The 15,141-nt window shown below is 40.1% G+C and overlaps 1 protein-coding gene across 27 annotated transcripts in view; it reads right to left on the minus strand.

Annotated features, from left to right (window-relative positions):
• Window positions 1-15,141, minus strand: part of rims2a (regulating synaptic membrane exocytosis 2a) — a 140,159-nt gene that overhangs the window by 116,212 nt on the left and 8,806 nt on the right. For 16 of the 27 annotated variants that reach the window (XM_075464853.1, XM_075464829.1, XM_075464822.1 and 13 more), the window contains exons 3-4: window positions 5,023-5,055; window positions 3,999-4,091 (exon numbers count right to left, since the gene is read on the minus strand). The exons of 10 other annotated variants lie outside the window; for them this stretch is intronic. In XM_075464853.1, coding sequence (XP_075320968.1) covers window positions 3,999-4,091; window positions 5,023-5,055 — 126 coding nt within the window. The remainder of the gene's footprint in view (window positions 1-3,998; window positions 4,092-5,022; window positions 5,056-15,141) is intronic. One more of the 27 variants, XM_075464827.1, reaches the window with a different exon arrangement.

The raw sequence follows: 15,141 nt of genomic DNA on the forward strand, positions 1-15,141 counted from the left end.
GAGGGTTGAAGCGACTGTCACCCGGGAACAAGGACATAGAACTACAAACAGCCTTGTTTTATTTTCACTTAATCCCCTCTTACATTCCATTACATTTACAGAGACATGCACTTGATCCTGGACCACTGCATGGACTAAGGTCTTCTGACAGACTCAATGGGGTAAAAAAAAAGGCTGCTAGAAATACTAACTATGACTACCTCTCCCTCCCTCTGTGATGGGCCACCTTTGCAAAGATAACTCAACTCTTCAGGCTTAAAAAAGTTACAGGTTTAACTTCAGTCTGCATCAAATTTATTAATTCCAAACTGCAGACTGAACAGCTATCAATAAACACAGAGACACGTGTGTTGAATTATTAAAACCATGAGGAAAAAAAGAATAAACATGAAGTATAAATAGATTCTCATGGCAGCAGGCAGCTGGTACACTGTACCCAGTCCAAAAGGGTTGCTTATTGTGTTAAACACGGTCAAATGTAGGTGACACTGCTGATGAGTAATCATACGCTGCTCATTGTTCAATTCCATGCTAGCGCATCGGGGCTCTCTTACCTCTGGGCCAGCAGCTACACACAGCCAGAAACCTGAGCCACTCTCTTGGACATATGACAGATTCAAATGCAAAGGTGAACTGCAAGATCTCTACAAGCCACTGGATTCTTCGTCTCCTGCGAATTATCTGAAGTGAATGCCTTACTTCTCTGTAATCTTTTAAAAATAAAAATAAAAATTGTACAAAGAATGAATTTGTTCAAATCATCACTGATATAGTCAGAACTCAAGTATATCAGGGTTTGTTAAACTCCAATGCTGTGCATAGTTTTTTATATTGCCCCAAAAATCTGAAAACTCCAAAAACATTATGTTCTGTCATCACTGCTCTTGTGCCATCATGTACTCTGGCATTTTGGTATGAATTCCACTGCAGAAGAGACGTGAGATTCTTTGCAATTAGGTGGGAAAACAGGGAGAAAAATATGTGAATATACGTGTAATTATGCATATTAAGCCCAACGATGGAATGATGACCCATTCAGGTTGTTCTCTGCCTGTTGCCCAATGGCTGCTGGGATAGGGTCCAGATGAGGCTCCTCCCTCAGAAACAAAATATCATTTGAACCAAATATTTTAAGCATTTTCACACCACATCATTGGTTGGATTAAGCTATCACAATATGATTTGGAAAATTAAAACTGGTTACAAAATGTTAAACCCATATGTTGCTTTTCCTAATATGAGCAAAATCATCTTCAGAGTCTAACAACTGCAAAAAAAAGTACATAAACTGTTAATGAACTGTTAATGAAAAGCTGATAAAAGGTTTCAAAGTTTCAAAGCAACAGACAAACAGCATCATTGTCACCATAGAAACTTATAGCACTCCTGTCTGCCTAGATAGCAATGGGCACAGAAAGAGAAGGATGGATGCATTGCTGCAGGAATTCATTCATCCAAAGGGCCCATCCTGAATGATTGTAGAAGGTGTCACGGCAAAAAAATAACTACACTCAAACATTTAATGTATCTGGACATAACAAAACAAAAAAACTTAGGTAAGAACCCCAAATGATCAATAATGCAGAACATAGTACATTGTATCATTATTCATTTAACAAAAACTAAGCCAAAACACAGACAAATGTGAAAATCTAAGCACATTCCTGTTGTTTCTGTAGAAATCAAGAGGGAATGTGACAGACAGGGTCCTGCTAATCAGATGCAGAGGCAGAGGCCGCCTCCATAAAAGCAGAGTTTTTCACAGTTTGCTAGTCTGAAGCATCCAGATGTGTGATGACACAGAGCCAAGTGGGAAAAACAGCAGGTATATTCTTAGAGGTGCAACTGTTGCAGTCTGGGAAGGGTTAAAAGGCCATTTTCAAACAACTTGGGAGTCCATCCTTCTACAGTGAGAAAGATTATTTATAAGAGGAAAACATTCAAAACAGTTGATAATCGTCCCAGGAGTGGCTGTCTGAGACACTTTTCAAAAATCTAAGAGCTACATCTCAGACTACTTATCTCAGGTAGCATATTAGATTAATAAATATGGGTCGTTTGCAAGGGTTGCCAGGACAAAGCTTTTTCTCTTTGTAACGAACATGGTAGCACAGCTTAGGATTGAAAATGGGCATCTGAACAAACCACATGACCACATGACAGATGAGCCCAAAGTGGCGATGTATTGCCATATTACACAGCGCCACTTTGGTGAGAACATGTCAACATGAACACCTCATACAAACTGGCAAACACCATAGCAGATGGCTGATGATTTGGGGCTGTTTTGCATTCACATGGCCTGGACATCTTGAAGTCATTAAGACAGTCATGAACTCTTCTGTATAGCAAAATATTCTAAAGTCAGATGTGAGGCTGAAATTGGGTCAAGCTTCTTTTTTTTTCATGTCTGAAAAAGGGAAGAATCAAGGTCTTTTGATGGCCTAGTCAAAATCCAGAATTCAACTCAGTAAAGAAGCTGTGGTGGAAGTCAGAGAGCTGTGCACTAATAAATGCCTGAAAACCTCAATGTACTGAAGCAATGCTGCAAAGAAGAGTGGGCCAAAATTCCTTTCACAGCGATGTGAGACTGATAATGTCTCACAGAAAACTATCACTTCAAGTTATTGCTGCTAAAGGTGGTTCTACAAGCTATAGTATCGTGGTTGTACTTACTTTTTAACATTCTACATCTGAACTTTTACTTCGCTTTTGTCACAAAATAAATAGAATAAAAATAAGCTTTAATATGCCAAGTGTTGTTGTTTATCTGAGGTTGTATTTCCCTAAATTTAAGACTTGGTAAAGACCACGTGATTTTTGTCCTGATGTGTAAAATCTTATAATTGAAAGAGAGTCATTTTTTTTTTTAGATTTAGATTTAGATTAAGATATATTTACCTTTTTCTAAACTTACTTCTCCAGTTCATAACATTATTGCTAGCCTCGTTTAGCGTCCGTTGAGGCATTGGCTCATAAAATGCATAGTATTTCTTCAACTTTGCAGCTAACACAAAGGAGCTAAAGAAGCTAAATCCTCCAAAGAATGGCACATTGTTCAATATTTTACATTGTTTTTAGGAAGAAAAATTTTAGTACACAATAATATGAAGTAATAATAGTAGAGGCTATGTATTCATGATGGATATAAACATTATATTGCTAAATTCCATTTACTCTTGCTTAGTGTGTAACTAACTACTATTAACAATGGCCCAGTTCTAGCCCCAGCTATGCACACAATCAGTAAAATGCCACGCAGCCACTGTTTTTGGCAGCATGAATTGGAACAGCACAGGTGGAATCAGTTTCACTTAAAATACGTCCACCTCAGTGAATACAATTCCAAGCTGTCTCGTGAGCTACAGGCTATGGCTAACTGGAGCACATAAGGGAGCAGGGATGTAGTCAGAGTTATCATTTACACCTGTGACTGTATTGATCTTAAAGTTAAATGTTTCTGCCTTCTTATCTCTGCCCATGTTGCATTAGTTAGTTTAGTTAGGCTTAGTTGGCCCCGTTCTTCGATAAGGTGTGACAGTGCACCGCTGTGGCCAGTCTACTGCTATGTTAGACATATTTTAGGCTCTCACAATTACAAGACTGCAAGCTCTACACAGTAAAGCATAACAAGTAATGATCTCTTTTTTGTCCCATGTTTTATGCCACACAAAAACTGTTTTAGCTGGATACAAAGTAATGCAGTGCCTGAGAATACACACACATATGACAATCTTCTCTGTATTCTTTTAGGTTTAACATACAGAAATGGTACTTTTTCAATCCCAGAACCATTAAGAATTTCTCATTCATAAAAATAAAACCTATTGTTGTAAACTACTTCCACAAAAGTTTATTATATGCTTCAACTAACACACTTAGAAATTGTGTAACAGTAATATACTGTTATATCATGCTGTGCACGCAGTTGCTTGGGTCATCACAATATATTTGTTCCTGCTTGGAGGAGATCAGAATGGGTCTGCACTATTACTTACGTGTCTGGCTCTGGCTCCTTGTCATTTTGGGACTTTTGCTGGGGCTGAAGAACGTTATTTACCAGCTCAGTAATCCCACTAAAGGGAAACCACCTGTTTAAACAAGCAAAGTTTGACTGAAACATCTTAATGAGTCATCATGGGAGGGGAACAATTTGTCCTTAAGATGCTATTTGGAAAGCGGGTCAGTTTCAAGGAGTGAAAAAATGACAGGAGCATTCACTACAACCAGAGCAGAGGCAGGAGAGGGGCAAGTTATGGGCAGAGCTGCAATTACTGGAGCACTGACAACAAGAGACAGTGTCAGAAATACAGTGAGGAAGATATAAGAAGACAGAAAGATGAGACTGACGGGCCTAAAGAAGACAGAGGGACAGTAAAAGCTGGAAAGCACTGCAGCCAGTGGAAATGAGAGCTGCATTAAATGCTCAGCTGAGGGTAAAAGAAGTATCACTAATTCCAGTTTGTTGGTGCAGTAGGCGTCAGGGTGTCAGACTCGGAAGCCCTACAGGTAGACGGAATCAAAATGAAGCTATAGTTCAGTAGAGCAGGACAGGTGCAACAAATACTCATTTGTAGACAGACTACGAGGCTGCACAAGCCAACAGGAGTGCAGATGACAGACAAGATGAAGATGGGCAGCCAGTTAGAAACCAGGAAAAAGGGAAGGGTTTAGGAGCCTGGTAATTTAAAGAAAAATAGGAGGTAAAAAAAAGCTGCTATAAAGGCTAAGCCATTGTCATTAATGTCATGGAAGTCAGCTGTTTCCCATTGACTAAATTAACTAATGTAGTCTATATAAATTCACTGAGAGATGTAGAAATAATGACTGAAAACTTGATGGCTGCTACTGTGCTGTCATCAAGTGGTCACAGAGGGTCACAGTGGGTTTTCCTTGACATTAATGTCATTTCTTTCATTTAACCCCCAGAAAAAGAGGAGAAAGCCATATGAAGCACACAGCACTGACTGCCAGGAAGAAGTGTCAAAGCCTAGAGCACTCCGGGTAATGCAGTTTACTTACTGTGCCGGCTGAGGCTTTGGTTCTTCTTTGATCCTAAAACATAAAAAAATAAAAAGGTGTGCACAGCTCAGTGCATACAGAACACAAATAAATGAGGAAAACAATCTAAAAGACACAAAAAGTGACACTGTGATGATGCCACAAATATGTGCATGACATTACCAATTATTCAGAATTTCATAAATAATGATTTAATAAAAACAATAGTGCAACAATCATAATGGCACTGATGAAAAAAGAAAACATTGACAGAGTAACTTTAAAGATGGAAAAATAAAAATGAGTGAACTGGATCTACTTCAGCTTGAAAAAGACTTCAAAGCTTCGTGTGATCAGCATCCTCTCTCAGACCGGATGTTCTAACATGAACAAACACGACTTCTCAAAGATAGCTTCAGCTTTTCACTACAAGAGGGTCCAGTCCCAAATTCTAAACCATCTCCCTTTCACAAACTATTACACAGCCATGACAATGACCTTTTTTAGGAAAAGTCACAATCATTGGTGCCCCTTCACCACCACCACCAACACAGCAGCATCACGAAGAACAGCAAAACCCCTACACCAGTTCCAGAGTAAGCAGCAAAACATACTGAGAGACAACTGGCCATTGCCTTGAACTGTAAGCCGGAAAGCACCAAAGGCTGGCTTTGAAAGTAATATTCTGTATTCTGTGTAAACTTCCACTGCATCCTGTTAGCAACACATGCTAATATACAATAACTGATAGCAAGGCACTGAACAATAAAACTGATGTGGTTACTGGTAAAAATTTTTTTTTAAAAAGATCTAAATTGGTTCAAAAGTTTGAAGACATCCATTAAACATTCAGAAAGATCTAAATTAATTCTAACCCCCAAATTTTCCTTGCTGTTAGCACCCTTTGTCAAGGCCTGACATTTAAGTATATGCATGCACCCATAACAACAATATACTGTTATTATACATTAAAGTATGCGCACACTTCCATAACGATTTTTCTATTTCATATGAGGAATAAATGCACTGAAATTGTGTCTTCATCTTGATCACATTCAAACTTAACACTTAAAACTCATTAATATCATCCCATTTCCAAATCACACCTGAACAAATGTGAATAGCAACAGATGAATCTTGTGACGTGTATATGCTTCTTTAACTGCCTTTAGTGGAACATTATACCACACACAAGCCAGTTTTCAACAAGATATCAATAATGAATTGATTATGGTTAATGTTAGAGGAAGTGCACCAAATTTCTTAAAATCAGACATTTTCTTTTTTTTGCCCAAATTTGAGTTTCTTTTGTTTTTTTTTGTTTTTTTCTTTCCAGGATATACAAATGCACGATAGTAGCATAATCTTTTCTGTATACAGTGATGGAAAAATAACTAACAATGTCAGAATAAGCCAAAGAAAGCTACAAGCTAGATACAAATATAATTTACTGACAGAAAAGAAATGTAACTATGAGTGTAAATTGATATTCATGAATGTCTCAAGATTAAAATGGTCGACTGATGTGTATTATAACAATAGCAGTGTGTGAGAGCTCATGTATAACTAAATCAGTGTTGAGCAGTGTTGAACATTTTCATGGCTTTTTATTCCAATAAATAACTTTTCGACACTCTAATGGACATTTTGGTTCAGAAACACAACATGACAGCAGTTAACACATAATACCACCACCATTTACCAGCACTGCTGTTAAGTACTCCCCATGCAGAAATATCAAAGCAGCTGTCAGTTGAACAAACACACACACACACACACACACACACACACACACACACACACAGTGAGACCACCACACTGTTTTGCATCTCTCTTGCATCTGTGCACCATCAAAACTGCCAGTTTATCCACTCTCCCCTGTTTTAAGTTACTGTGACTTTAAGCTAAACAGTGAAAAGTCGCTGCTGAGAAACCCACACCAGACACTCACACACCTGATCTCCGCTTGTTGCAGGCACGTCATATATTTAGCTTTACATCGCTGTGTGAAACGGAACGTGTTAATTAAATGGTGTCAGTTTTTGACCGAGACACAGCAACAAAGCTAAATTTGGTACATTTGAGAGGTGTGATATTTCTCATTTTTACATGTCCCATCTAATAAACCGAGTGCTCGAGGCTCACCACTGCTACTGCTGATCATTTTCATTATTGCTGGAACTTTTTTCCACAACTCACTGTAGTGAGAATTGGAGAGAAACTGGAAGAATTTCCCATGACCTCAGGTAAATGCGATTACCAAAGACATTTTTGGAATAAATTGACAATTGTACAAAAAACATTTTAGAAAACTGAAGGTTGCAAAAGTTTGTCCTTCAAAAATCTGCTGCTGCTGCAAGCTTCCATCATAATGAAACTCCTCACCAGCAAGTGCTAGTAACTCATTTAATCTGAGTAACCCAAAAACTTGTATCCTAATGGAACTAACAGAGGCCTAACAATAAAGAGTTGATTTATCAAGATGACAAATAATTGAGAAAATTAAATAAATATTCAAAACACATATTCCGCCACATTAAATTATTACACTTCATTCTAATCGCAGTATGTACGCTGCTACTCCTCAAACATACACTGAGGCTGAGGCAGATCTCATGGAAAGCATCAGAGTCTGTTTTAGCAAGAGAAAAAGCACGGCAAAGTGAGAAATCAGTCTCTGTGATCTGTGTCAGATGAGTGAGAGAACACACAAGAGAAGATATAGTTCTGTGTACCCATCAGTCTCGCTGGTCTGTTTTCCAATGAGCCAGTCCATATTTATCCTCTCACTGTGTTGTTCCGATGACCTGCAGCGTCGTTCTTTATTGATCCCATCAGCCTCGTCTCTGTGGTCACATTACAAGCCTCATATTTATCTGATCGAGCCTGCTGCCTGCCTGCCTGCCTGCCTGCCTGCCTGCCTGCCTGCCTGCCTGCCTGCCTGCCTGCCTGCCTGCCTAGACAGCTGCCGGGCAGAGTGTTTGTGTGTGAGCCTACGTCCACGCATTAGTGTGGCCGTGCGTGTTGTGTGAGTGTGTATGTGTATGTGTGTAAGAGCCCATATCCACCCATCCTTGTGTGTGCTGTACTCATATGTGTGACGCCCGTGCAAGTGAGCGAGTTCGTTGTGTATTATTTGACATGGGGCAGTAAAATGAGTGAGTGTAAAATGTCACAAGTGACGTATTTCGTATCCTGGCTGCTAAGGAGGCCTGCAGGGCACATACGGTCTCTGTTTTCCATCTTTTTAACCTGCACACTGCACCACAAGAACCCCCAGTGTCCAACATACAGAAAAAAAAAACACTGATACAAAGTTAAGCGTATATTTCTGTTGTTAAGTTTTAATTACTAACATGATGTTCCACCGAAAATGCTATTTTGTGCCTTCCATACATCAGTGGCTTTCAAACTGAGTTCCAACAGTGAGTAATGCTACACTGCTCTCTAGTGGAGAGACGTGCCGCATGGGCTTCCAGGAGCTGGTTTCCTCAGTTTTTATTAAAGAGCTTCATTTCAAGCCATATTGATCTAACTTCTGTGTTGTTGCACTTTCTGAATGTTTGGGTAGTTTAAAAAGTAATGTTCAATACACTTTTATTGTTTTAGTCACCAAGCACCGTGCTGGATCATATTCTGTTTGTCTGCAAATAGGGTGAGGAGGTAGAGTGTGGTTACAGGGCAATCCAGAGCCAAAACAAACAATTGGATAATCAGTCAGCCTGTCAGCTTACAATTACTTCTTAAGTGATACATTTCTGAGCAAAAACGAAGATAGTTTTTAATGTTAACCTACTCTGTATAACACATATCTGAAACTCTAAGCAGTTTGGGAAAGCTTTTACTGTATATGTACCATTATGCTGGAATTAACTGGCAGTAATGGTGGGGGGAGGGCGGGGGGGGGGGGGGGGTTGCACACATCAGGGGCACCTGTGATAGCATCAGCTTGACAAAACACAAAAAGTAAAAGAATACCAATTCCTAACCGTTTTCTCCACTGAGGCATTATACCCTCAACAAACAAGTCGGCACCTCTTTTGCTGTTGATTTCAGCTAGCTTATGTGGGAGATAAATCCTACTGGGAACGCTGGGGTCATGCTGCTCCTTCTCTAAACACAGCAAGACAAATATACAGTAACCTATCACTAGGTCCCAAACATTTTCATCAACTCTAAGATAATTAATGAAGTGTCTTCCTGTGAAGATACCTCTGCAGTCAGCAGGAGAGGAGAGGAAACTAAAATGTTTAACATATACCTCGCTATAAACCTTGAATTCCTGGTGTCACCAATAAACTGCAGTTTCTTCGCCACAATGTTTAAGACAAATACATGAATGTGGCAGCTGTGCAACAAGCCCAGAATCATCACTTCCTAAGCAACAGAAACCGGGACAGTGCATGCCGTACAAGTGTGGCATACAATGCACAATAAACACAGTCATCATTAACAATTGTCAAGATGTTGATAAAGCGAAAAGGTTTTGAAGAGCCACTGCACACTGCCTGCCCAGCATAAAACAGCAGTAAATAAAAAGCTAAGAACAGGCTGGTGAACATCCCTTCAAAGCCACAGCTGTTCCAACTTTGTCCCATAGAGGGCTGGAGCCTGTATCAGTTGAAACTGGGTAAGAGACAGGAGGCGTCATAGACAGAACCCCAGTGCAAACACAAAAAAACACTGAATAAAAGTCATTAGTTATCTTGGCATTGCTTACCCATGAACAGAAAACTGAGCAAGTGGAGAAAACTAAGCCAAAGAACAGGGAGGAAATACTAAATCATCACAGGTAAGACTCCAACTGGCCAGCAGGTTTAAAAGCAGAATCTTGTGAAAATATACTGTAGCTGCTCACATTTGTACATCCTCCATCAAACATTAGATAATGGTATGTGTGCTGAGAAATATTGCAATTACACATTCAATACTCTCCCTATGGTAAACCGCTGCTCAGGAACATTTATTTCCATATGAGATATTACCCAAACATCGACTCAGGCACTAAGAGCAGTAAAGATATGTTATAGTGCATGATGGTGCTATTTTCTATTTGGGGGAAATGTTAAATGTATGAAAATGTAGCTATATATCTCTACAATATGCAATATATGTACAAATCTCCCCACAAATTATTCAAGAATAAGACGCTGCCTGAGAGGCGGCCTCATCTTGGCATCAACACTGGTGTCGGGAATGTGTGATATGGCAAAGCAGTGACCCTTAAGGATCTCTGAGTCCACTGCAGACCGAGTGATAATTGGATCATAAGGGAGTAATCTGGCTCAGTGGGTAAATACCAACTACATACATCATTAACACTATTCCAGCCAGGAGATGGAGTTAATGCTGTCTCAAATCACTCTGAGGGAAGTTATCATCAGGGGAAACCCTCACATGAGGCTATGGTGCTGCTGAATTCTGCTCCAGTCTGGGCTGTAACAGCTAAATCTATGTTAGTTCACCATCATATTAATGCATATGAATATATTTTTTAATAGTTTTCAGTTTATTTTCTTTCATTATATTGAATCACATTTTTCATTTTACATAAGTCTTTCCGGGGACTAGTATTGCAACGTCTGCAACGTCCTTTTAATAAGAAATAAAATAAATACATCTGATCAATTAGATGTGTTCCATGACAGTGAATTTCCCATCACTACTTTAATGCACGTGGGGTATTTGGAGTTGTGCGTTAGTAAGCCAGGCTTCAGGCTTTTATAGAGATGCTTGTGTACAAAAGTGGGGGCCAAACCATGATAAACAGAATCAATAGCAGTTTTTATTAATTGGGCTTTTCTTGAATTATGTATGTATTTTTATCGTTACAGTAAAAATCAAGCAGAAACTATGAGATAAAAAGAAAATCAACATGCTGAATATGATGGCACTGCAGACTATAAATATACAGAATCCTGGTATTGTACTACATCTACTGTACATCACCTGCAAATTTCAAAGAAAAGGTGTCGAGCGCACTAAAAATAGCAATTCATTTAAAGACCCCCGATTAGCTCTTGAGACACCTGTTCATTGAGTCTCTCCAATATATGCCTGAAGAAGCACTACTTAACATTTTCTCTCCACTTCAGAGGGAATTAGGAGCAGGGAATGGGGTGCTGATAATTTGCTCGGGCATGGGGCGCTGGCACGCCGCGATAGGCAGGGCTGCATTGACGGCAACAGGGCAAGCACATTGGTGTGGAGAGGTTGGCCAGCTACCACAGCTGGGGCCTTAGAAAGAAAAGATAAGATTGAATTCTCAAGGCACACTCATCAGAAGAGGCAATCTAACGGCACACGAGCCAGACCTCCCGACCAAGAGCTAATATTCAGATTGTCAAACAGAAGTTGGCAACAGCAGGTTTTTCTGAGCGACGGGAAGTGGCTAATCTGCTGCCAAATATAGCTAAAATCCATCCGTTTCTTTAGATTACCTGCCAGGATTCAATTGAGCTTCCCCACATCTCCCCTCCTGAGAGATTTCCAAGTGGCAAATAGTCAGCTAATCACCCAGCAGCCCACATATTCAGAAGTGCATTTCTATGCAAACGCAAACAGAAAATGTACAATACTCGTTTTACAGCCAGTTTTCTCATACAGTGAAACATGTACAGTATTACCATAATGAGATCACGAGCAGCATTTAGTCAAAAACAGTGACACACCATGTTTGTGTTCTTGCACATATGTGCTTGTTTACTTTACTTATGGTGTACCAATCTGTCTGTCTTTTCATGAGAATACTCATTTGCTTCTCCCCGTCAGCCAGTTTTATTCATCTTGACACAGATCAATTTTGTTATGTTTGCGATCAGAACTTTTTTCACAGCTGACACTGCCCTGTAGTAACATCACAACTCCTTTGAAAGCACAGCTCAACAGATTGACAGGGAAAACTAGACAGCAACACAGTCCACCGTTGCATCCATAAATCTGATCTGAAAGTGTATTACGCAAGGAGGAAGTCATATATCAACTCTGTGCTGAAACATCGCTCAGTCCTCTGGGCACAAGCTCACCTCCGAAAGGAAAACAGAGGACCCGTTCTGTGGTCAGATGAGTCCGTGTTTCAGTCCCGCTGCATTTTAAAATGGACACTAAGTTCTACATTCCACAGATGAGAAGGACGTTCAAGCAGTTGTAAGCAAAAGGCGTGAAATGCTGCAATTTTTCTGGTATGGGGGTGCATCAGTGCCCATTGGATGTGTGATTTGTGAGGGTACATTTATTTCAGAGGCGAATGTTGGACTTTTTCTTATTTTCCCATGTTGTTTATTTCAGCAGGACAATGCCAGATGTTGTTTAGCACGATAACTGTTGCGTCATATACACAGAGTGTGTGTGCTTGAGTGGCCTGCCTGCAGTCCAGATCTGTCTTCAATTGGAAATGTGTGGCATGCAATGAAGAGGAGAATGAGAAAAAAAATTACCATGAGAGGTGAGCAGCTGAAATCTCGTATTCAGCAAAGAATGGACACAGGTTCCTCTCCTAAAACTGTAATCAGCAGTATCCTTACTTCCTAAATAGTTCCCAAATAGATTAAACAGGAAGGGTGGTATAACCCAAGGATAAACATGTCTTTCCAAACTTTTTTTGGGGTGTGCTGCTGGAATCAAATTATCTATATTTTCAAAATACAGTTGGTATTACAGTCGGTGGAGTTAGCCAGCGAGGACAAAACCTGTTGACCACGTCATTCCCAGCAGCAAGCAGTCAGTCGACTGCACTGAAACTGCAGTCAAGCGTCTCTCACTGAGAGCTATAATAATAGCCAAGCCATAGCTAACAATAGAGAGGTAATAGATACCCTGCCTATTGTTGCCCTAGCTTGCTCTACTCCTTCCTGTCCCAATTTATCACTGCAGCACGCCAGTATTAGCTTTAGTGACTTAACTACATACACAGTACCCAGGCAGACAAGTACAAGGCAGGGCAATCTGATATGACCTCACAGCACACAAGCTACACCCAGCACATTGCTAAAATATTACTATAGATGACTCATGATGTTAGACACAGAAGAATTGAAAGTATGAGTTTTCACCTCATGGGGTTATTATACAATGCCTAAACTGCAAGCAATGTGAATATCAGCCCATTCATCCAAATTAACATATGAGTGACTACAATACTGTACGACCTGAATTAACTTGAACTTGGTGGCTCCCAACATCTGTCTGGTGGTGGAAAGATTTGTTTGACTTTGCCTTCTGTAAAATCCCAAATGAAAGGATTCCCTGGCATTAGTCGCCTCTCTGGACAGATTTTAAGCCAACCAGCTAACCAAACATCCAAGCAGCCGCCCCCTCAAGGATAAGGCAACCAGCTTCAGCTCGCTTACAACAACCACCTTCATAAAGAAAAATTGTCATTGCCCAAAGGGTGCCTGCTTGTCCTGTCTTATTTCAAATGCTAGTGTTTGTTACACTAAGGAGGTATCTTATGTATGTGTGCGCCAACGCTCCTTCGCCACTCTCCTTGTTCCTCTACTACACATCCAGGCCATCTCTTCATCAACATGGCGATGGTGGCAGTATCTCACTGGGATGAGTGATATTAAGAGATTAGTCGGAGATCCTCCATCAGACTTCAGCTGAGGAGCCCGATCCCAGGATAAAAAAAAAATCAGCTTTCTCCTGATCAGTACCAGTTGATGGGGGAGAAAAGCAGGCCTCTTTGCTTTTACGTTCATTGTACACACATGCTTAACTACACAAAACAAGCAACTGTGTTTACACATCCACACATTGGCATACTGAACCCCTTGAATATTGCATTTAACGCACTCATAAAGCCACCTTCAGCCCTGGGCAGAGTGAGCAGCAGTCTGCATGCTGCACGGTACGTGTAGGTTACACAGTGGGTTTATATAAGGACCATGGCTGCCTTAGTGACGTCACAATAATGGTTGCTCTTTATCTTCCCTTCTTTATGTCAGCTGGATGCCTCTAATCTACCTACAGTAGCATCCTCATCTACTGTACATGTGAGGCAGTGCAATGCTTCTAAACATCTAGCTTCCTGATCCCTTTCAGGAGCAACAACAAGCAGGAAAGCGGAAAATAATAAAGGCATCTAAAATTTTAATTTTGAGTAGAGTTAAAAGCATCCCATGATGTGAGCTGGGCTTGCATAAGCAACTGTAAAGTTTTCCAACACAATCACTGCACCAGTTACCATTACATAATGAATTTGTCTCCCTAATTGGAAGGCCTCTATGGAGCAAACGTACGTGTGCTCACTACATCTATGTGCATGTGGTAGACAAATACAGGACGGCAGCATTTGTTTATAGAAAGCACTGGATGGTTTGAGATTTAGGCCAAACAAAGGCGTATTTGATGGGTCTGCTTGGCAGCACATACGTGGCTGAGTCACCGGCTTGCACCTGCTCAACCAGCTGAGTCTTGAATGAGGGGAACATGAACAAACACACACACAGGGGAAGGAGAGATTAGAGTGTCCTGTGTAAACTACCACTCGTAGATATATCAGCTCAAACACAGAAAAGCATATTGGGTGAGAACAGTTTAAAAGTAATTTTATCACTTGCTTTGGTCATCTGAATCTTTTTCTTTTAACAATCACTTGGGTTAGTTGTAGTTTTCATTGCTGAATTCTATATAATAACCATCCTAGAATGGGTCAGCAACATGAAAACTAGCATAGATTGGCTAACAGGACTTATGAAGGTGGTCCATATGTAGAGTATGAGGTTGCATTTTGGGACGAGTTGAACTTTTTACAAGTTACTATGATAAAAACCGTATTAGCCCCTTGCTACATTGGAGAAGCATTCATTTATGCTAAAGATGTCACATGCACACACACCAAAATGCTAAATTAGCCGTGTGGCTGAGTTAGCTTTTAGTTGCAGACTTGTTGAGCGAACCTTACTTCGATTTTGACTTGCTGTTTCAAGTCTTAACACTGAGAATTAATGATTTATGATAAATATAAAAACTTGAATAGTTTGAAGACTAGTTTGAAATTTTGGAAAATATACCTAGTTACGTCTCTGAAGAGAACTAACCTAGATAAGAGAATTGACACCTCTGTTCTGGGTAGGCTACGATAAAAATGGCACTATAGTCAGCAAGAAACAAGTTTAGGTTAGCATAAAAACTGAAACC

This window comes from Odontesthes bonariensis, chromosome 5 (assembly GCF_027942865.1).
Source record: "Odontesthes bonariensis isolate fOdoBon6 chromosome 5, fOdoBon6.hap1, whole genome shotgun sequence".
Taxonomy (NCBI): Eukaryota; Metazoa; Chordata; class Actinopteri; order Atheriniformes; family Atherinopsidae; genus Odontesthes; species Odontesthes bonariensis.